Genomic DNA, 7,730 nt, shown 5'->3' with positions numbered 1-7,730 from the left:
CCAGGAGTTTTGCTAAAGGTTCGGGAATCAATGGTCTTGTTTAGTTCTGCTACATAGGAGGGGAGAGGCGCATCTAGCTCTTCTTTAACAGGTAGGCTAATAGTGTTCTCAGCAGCTGCATCTGTCACAATGTTCTCTCTGATTAGAGTTTCTGGTAGTGCCTTACTGCGACTTAAAATAATGTCACCAGCAGAAAAGAAAAAAAAAAAAAAAATTTCCACTATTCAGAAAAATATCAACTTTATGAAAACATTTCTTAAATATATTTCTCATTCACTGGACTTTCCACAAATCCTGTTAGTTTTTGTTATTCCGGTCTGATGTAAAGAGGGAAACAAAGAAAGTGAAATCAAAGTGGACATACCATTCCATAACAACCAACAGGGAAGGAACACCCTGAAAGTTATTGTGATAGACATTTATAATCCGTACAATGTGTTGACAATTACATGCCCGCCAATGAAGCTCCACTTCTCTCCGTGATTTCGGCTCATCTCTTAAAACCTGAAAAAAAAAAAATAAATAAACATAATTCAATAATGAAATAAGCGATCACATAGATCTTAATACGAAAAGAACAGTAATTATAACTAAGGTTATGACAAGAGAATATTCTTTTCATTATTTTGACTCTCGAGTATACATCAGTTAATATCTTATGTTTTTATGTAGAGTGAGGTGGTTCTCGATTGATTAACTGTGTCGGATATATACTAGAGAGTCAAAGCAATAATATTCTCTTGTCATAGCCCTAATTATAACAAATATTATCCCCGGTGTTATTGCTCGCCTGCAATACGCGTTTCATGCCTCATGTAATCTTTAAACAGGTGCAAGTTTAATCATACCCCTCTCCCCTTCCCCAACATAATTTGGATTTCTAATCGGCATCGTTTTGGCATAATGGTTGCATCGTTAAGTGGAGGTGTAACTGCAAACTGGAAGAAATCTCATCAAATGGGCTTTATCAGAAATTTGGTGAGATTACATACTCAGCATCACGGCTGGCTTACATCAAATCCATAACGTGTTTGAACGTCCTGAACACTAAGGAGCACGATAGATTGGTTTAAGTGTATAATTACATGAACCTGATGTCGACCATCAATTGAGTTTATGTTTCCTTCAATTCCATTCATTTCATTATTTTTTCTTTCGTAACGGGATTGGGATTTATATATCCTAGTCCTCTACAAAGGTTATAGTAAACACAAACCTATATATATATATATATATATATATATATTATATTATATTATATTGCCTACCAAACTGTTAGTTTTTGATCTACAGACATGAAACTTAATATATAGGTTATTCGAACCCATGCAAAACTTTATATTTGGGTTTTAGTCGAGGAAAATCAGTGCAAAAGTATGAAAATTAAAATAATGGAATTTGCCAGGTGAAGATCGAATGACAGTATTACAAATATGCATGCCTAACGTAATAGCTACTGGTTCATATTTTAATTTTTAGCTTTGCAGCAAACATGACTTCATAGCTCAAGCATTAATGTAAAAGGAAAAAGTAAATCATAAGCTAAACGTTTTGGTTTTGATTCTCGGTGGTGGCGCACAAGTAACTTTTTTTAACTTTAAATCATTACTTTATATTGGGTCCAATATAATATAATAAATACAAAATCCGCATTAATCCAAATACCATGTTTAAGCATATTTTATGACCGGCCAATGCCGGGCAGCCTGCTAATAGATATATAGATATATATATGTGATTAGTTTTTTTGGAAAAAGAAATCCAGCAGAGTGCTCAATTAAAAGGAAGATAAGAAAGAGCGTATTTATATTTTGTATTTTGTGTACAGAAAGTTGTTAGATAAGTCATTGGTACCATCGGTTTCAAGCCTGATAATTAGGACCGTTTTATAGATCCATATCAAGCTTTCTTCAGCCAATACAGATGAGTATTGGCTGAACGAAACTTGATATAGATATCTAAAACGGTCCTAGTTATCAGGCTTGGAACCGACGGTACCAATGACTTATCTAACAACTTTCTGTACACAATATACAATATATATATATATATATATTTGTGTGTGTGTGTGTGTGAAATGGACTATCACAATCTTATCTCGGTTTTATAATGCTTGACTTCAACAAAAAACAAGGCAAAAATGCATAAACACTAGAAAATGGGAGCAGGGGGGGGATAAGTTTTATTTAAGAAATTCTGTTTCATTTTATGTATGTAAACCCTTAAAACTACAATTTTTAAATAACTCCCCAATTGGATCTAAAAACGAAAAAATGTTAAAAATTATCCAAAACTTTCAAGCTCGAGTGCTCTCAGACAACACTGAATATTATTCTGCTAGACCTTATTTATTTGCCTCTTACACAAAAGCAAAACTAAGCGCATGTTCAGTTTTTGATGCAAAGAATATCTAACTCCCCAACGGGGTAGGGGGGGGGGCACTCATTCTGGTCAAGATAAAAAGGTTTTCTCAGTCCAGGAGGATTTCTTCTTTTACAGAGAAAAGAACAGATCCCTGTCAGAAGGCCAGCTATTGTTTTGCACGAATCCTACATTACTTCAGTCTTCATCACAGTTAAAGGTTGCCAACAATTATGCAATTAGGGTTGCTTTTTGTGAAAACTTTTTTGTTTTGTTTTGTTTAGGAGTTCTATAGGTATAGTATTATGCTCCTAGAATTCCCAAATCTAGTGCTATTTCAGTATTTTCCTTCCTAGACTAGTTGCTTTACCTTTGAAAGTGGTTTACCCTACTATTTGCAGGTCGTAATCGAAAAGTTGTTACTGGCATAACTCGTCAGAGTGCAATACATTCCATAATAGCACCACTCTTACTATAGATGTTACCAACTTTCATGTGGTCCTTCCTATAGAATAATCATGTTGACACACTGATTCTTATAAGATCAATGTTCAGATTGGTCAGTACCACATTATCTCAAAAGGACCCTGTACTACAGCATGTTGAAGTTAAACAACAGTTAATATGGCCAGTATCAGATGGGTGACTATTTGGGAATACTAAGTGCTGTGTGAGAGTATGGAACTTTTTGAAAAAAAAAAAAAAAAAAAACTATCATCATCATCATCTCCTCTGTCCGGATATACACTGCAGATCACTTGCAAATGTAACATTCTATAGAAAGTACTTATTTTAAACTAGCCTACGTGCCCGGCGTTGCCCAGGTGTTTGGAGGTGTGTGCTGATCAAGAAAATTGGTAGTAGGCAAACAGGCTCGAATCTTGCAAAGGAGGAAAAAGAAAATCATGACGTCTTTGGCAAACCGAAAGTGACAAATGTCTAAAGGCTAAATAATCAAAAAGAGGGGGATGACTTTCGAAAATATCAGCAAAAAAAAAAGCGACCCCTCCTTGTAGAAAAGTGCCCAATTGAGGGTGAAGGAATTAATATTTTTAGACAATTTTTCGATATTTGTCGTCCGAAGGGTCGAGCTTCAAAAACGATACCGAGCTCATGAAAATTTATCACTTCTGTCGAAAGTTTTGGGCAGACATACAAACATATATACATTTAAACAAACATATGAGATTTATATCATAGAAGGCAGCTGGTTCAACTCGTCCAAGATGAGCATTGCACCAGGTAACTAACCCATCTGTCACTCATATGAGTAGATTGTAAAAATTTTTGTTTAAAAAAAGTCAAGGAAACCAATGGCAACAACAGAATTCATGTAAAAAGTTCTAACATGCCAATTCATATGAATTAAGTTTGCTAAATTAACGGATAGACAGAAAACAGTTGGATTAATACCTTTCTCACGGGATTTTATTCAAGTTTTCTGCAGAAGGTTATATACAGGGTTAGGGGAGATTTCGAAAAGCACGGTTCTGGCACCTCAGATTATTAGCAAAAAAACACACAACCAACCCCTTCTAAGAGATACGGTAAATCCGAGAATGTGAATCTGCTAATATTGAACAGCACAGACAGAAATCACTATCAGACTGATTTTGGAGGATGTATTCTTAACTGCTGACCAAAACTCAAGTTGAAAGAAAAGGTATTGATGAAAATGATAGAATAATTAGAACATCACTTGAACAAAAGCACATCGATATTGAGCTGATAACGCTTGCATCCTTGTTTCCTTCATGAAATAATGAATAAAAAAATAAAATAAAATAAAAAAAAGATAAAAAAAAAAAAAAGGTTGATATGCCATAAACGAGATATGCCTCCAAAACAAATTTTGGTGGGTGGGGGTGCAACAACAAAAAAAGTCGCCTTTCTACTCAGAGGTAAGTAATAATTATAGGTTATTTTGTTTGTACTATTACAATCGAGACAACAATGTCTGTAAATACAATAAAGAAAGTAACGCTAGGTGTTTTGTTTACATTGCATTGATTAACAAACCACAAAGAAACAATCTCTCACAGTGCCGGATGCGATAGAGTAGCCAAAACATTTTTAAGTATACAACATATGTTAGTACAAGGTCCGTCTGGAATCTTTTTGTGGGAAAAGAATTTTACAATCATTTCAAATCTTGGATATATTCATTTTATTTTTATTATTAGGTTGGTGCAAAAATTATGTTTTTGGCGTTCAACTATATATATATTACATACAACGACATTATTTTTGCGCCAACCTAATAGAAGAGCAGAAGATGCTTTTAGAGCAGTCAGACAAACACAAATAATCCAAGCTGTTTATTTCAACAAGACATCCAAATGCAATTCAGAAAAGAAATGTCACATGATCAGAAATTTCAAATCATTAAAGTCAAAACACAAAGGAAAGAAAAGAAAATATTTGTTCGCACAAAGAGAGAGGGAGAGAGAGAGAGAGCACAAAGAGACAGACAGAGAGCAAAAAGAGAGACGAGCAGAGAGAAACAGAGAACAAAGAGAGCAAAAAGGGAGAGAGCAAAGAGAGAGAGCAAAGAGAGAGAGAGAGAGCAAAGAGAGAGAGCAAAGAGAGAGAGAGAGCAAAGAGAGAGAGAGAGCAAAGAGAGAGAGGGCAAAGAGAGAGAGAGAGCAAAGAGAGAGAGAGCAAAGAGAGAGAGAGCAAAGAGAGAGAAAGAGCAAAGAGAGAGAGAGAGCAAAGAGAGAGAGAGAGCAAAGAGAGAGAGAGAGCAAAGAGAGAGAGAGAGCAAAGAGAGAAAGAGAGAGCAAAGAGAGAAAGAGAGAGCAAAGAGAGAAAGAGAGAGCAAAGAGAGAAAGAGAGAGCAAAGAGAGAGAGAGAGAGCAAAGAGAGAGAGAGAGAGCAAAGAGAGACAGACAGCAAAAAAAGAGACAGACAGCAAAAAGAGAGACGGGGTGGGGAGAGTGAAAAACAAAATCCGTCAAGCATATTTCATGTTCTCCAGTGTAGATATGTTTTGAACTATGGAGTAAATTAAAATTTTTCTCAACAATTAAAAATTAAAAACAATGACTTGCTTTTTCTTGCACTCTTTTTTCTAAAAAAAAAAAAAAAATTTAAAAAAAAACAATAAAAAACCGTTTCAAATTGTTCTTATTTGAACTTGTGTAACAAATGCTCCAAAATGTTGAGCCCCTTCTCAACCCACCCCTAAATGGACGGAGGAAAAAAAAAATCTGCTCAAGATGGTGGGTAAACTCTGCTAGTAAGGACTCATTGAACGGATCAAAATATTTTCATAAAAATGTAGCGATTTTATAATACCTTGAAAAATAGAGAGTGAGGTTGAACCGTTAGCAAACCTTTCTCCAACTATCAAATCTAACACTAGTAACACTTACATCACAACTCTTCTAGGTGCTGGCCTCCTCTCCGACATATTATATAACAAATATCAACCCAATCAGAATTGAATTTGAGAAAACTTATTTAACTTGCACATCTCACTTTTGACCTGACTTTAAAAACACCCACCTCGTTCCTACTATAAGTCTGCTACAAAGTCCAATTTGTTTTGTTTTTTTTTTCTAATCAAGTTTTATGTTTAGGACTTAGCATTCTTGGATTACTTTATTCATTCTGCTGACAATAAGAAATGGCTGTTTCTAAAATTACACAAGTTTGTAAAGATGGTTATCAAAATCCCTTGCTTACAGATATTGTGGCCACTGGCTGGTTATAAGTCAATTGTAGAAATTTCATATAGTTTCATTTAATTTACTGGGAAGTGGTAGTCAACAATACGGACTGACGATCTGAGTTCCAGCGTTCCCCAAATACACTTAGGATGTTGGCAACCTTCATGTGGTCCCTCCTCACATTGGCACACACTTGTTTTTTTTTTCAGTCCTTACCATGTGCTGCATTTTTTCCATCTTCCTTCTCTTCTTCCTCTGCTGCGACATCACATGCACTGACTTCATCATTTGTATATGTGTCATCTACAGATCAAACTCAGTTAAATATTTGATCTGATACATCCCAAAAATGCTATTCTTTCTGAATTCATATTTACATGTTAAAATGCTTTATATTATTGCTGCTCTTAACCATTCATGGCAAGTGCTCGACTGAACTCCAATCTATAGTTCCTCCTGACAAAACTTTCACAAAAACACTGGACTAGCTACAACCACTATATACGATTTCTCCCACTATCTGTACCTAAATCAAAACGCAGATTCCATGGACAAAGCTTCTTTGCCAGTTTTGCAATAAGAGCCTTCTATTGTGTCTGAAAGTGACAATGTTCAATGAGCGAGATCGAAGATGCGCCACTGTACAACTCCTACTCTTTACCGATCCAAGTTATGACAACAGGACCTCAAAATGCAAATCCGGATGATTCAACGCTTGAGAGTACATCAACAAAGTTTCCAGCCACGGTTATTATCTTTGGTATGATTTCAAGTAGGGGCCACATCATGTCACCTCACATCTTCAAAATCAGCTTGAAAATCAACACCAAAGTGTACTTGGATGTGCAGAAGCATGCCATCAGGTGGCTACTGTCAAACTCTGGGTGTGGCAGCAGGACTCTGCGCCAGCCCATAAATCCAAAGAGACCCAGGCTTAGCTTCAGAAAGAGTACTACGACTTGATACCCTTCTCTCACTAACCCTCCTTTCCTCCTCCGACCTGCTGGACTACTTCGTTTGGGCATACATTGAGAACATCACCAACATGACCTCGTACAACACCAAAGCCCGACTAACTGCTGCCATTCACCGAGTATTTGCCAAGCTCCCACCGGCAATTGTGGAAAAAGCATGCTCCCAGTTCCGGACACGTATCAAGGCGGTGATTGAGGCTGAAAGTAACTACATTGAATAAATGTCAGCTCCACCATATAATCAAGTTACCTGAATTGATTTTTTTTCAATAAAAGTTTAAAAATAAAGCAGTAGTGTTTTTTTAGGGCGATAAATTTATCGTTCCACCCTGCACAATGTATTGTGGATTAAGTCACTACAGAGAGGCATGTGAAGCTTCCTCTTGGTGCGATAGGTCCCCAACTAGATCAGGTAATCAATCGATTTGAGTGTAAAAACGGACGATTTCACCGATTTCAATGACAAAAATATGGGAGTGTGAAACATTCATTGACCATTCAATCCCGGGCAACGTCGGGTCTCTGCTAGTAATATATTTTTTCATGTTCTTTTATTATATATATATATATATATATATCAGTAACTGCAAAGTGACAACTGTAACACATGCAACAAATAGGTAGTTTGAATTTAGGCTTTTTTTTTTTTTTTCTTTTTGACAGATTTGAAAATTTTTGTTTTATCAAACTCCACCTTTAAAGTGGGGCATCAAAGTCAGGAGTG

At 36.0% G+C, this 7,730-nt stretch overlaps 1 protein-coding gene across 1 annotated transcript in view; it reads right to left on the bottom strand.

The window, feature by feature from the left end:
• The window catches only part of LOC145239895 (MAP kinase-activated protein kinase 2-like), a 198,872-nt gene that overhangs the window by 95,230 nt on the left and 95,912 nt on the right, over positions 1-7,730 (bottom strand). The window contains exon 3 of the mRNA XM_080103514.1: positions 365-504. Within this exon, the coding sequence (XP_079959640.1) occupies positions 365-504 (140 nt within the window). The remainder of the gene's footprint in view (positions 1-364; positions 505-7,730) is intronic.

This window comes from Euprymna scolopes, chromosome 19 (genome assembly GCF_053919585.1).
Source record: "Euprymna scolopes isolate OS-2025 chromosome 19, ASM5391958v1, whole genome shotgun sequence".
NCBI lineage: Eukaryota > Metazoa > Mollusca > Cephalopoda > Sepiida > Sepiolidae > Euprymna > Euprymna scolopes.
The sequence above is the reverse complement of the archived record's forward strand: the minus strand, read 5'-3'. Positions and strand labels throughout refer to the sequence as shown.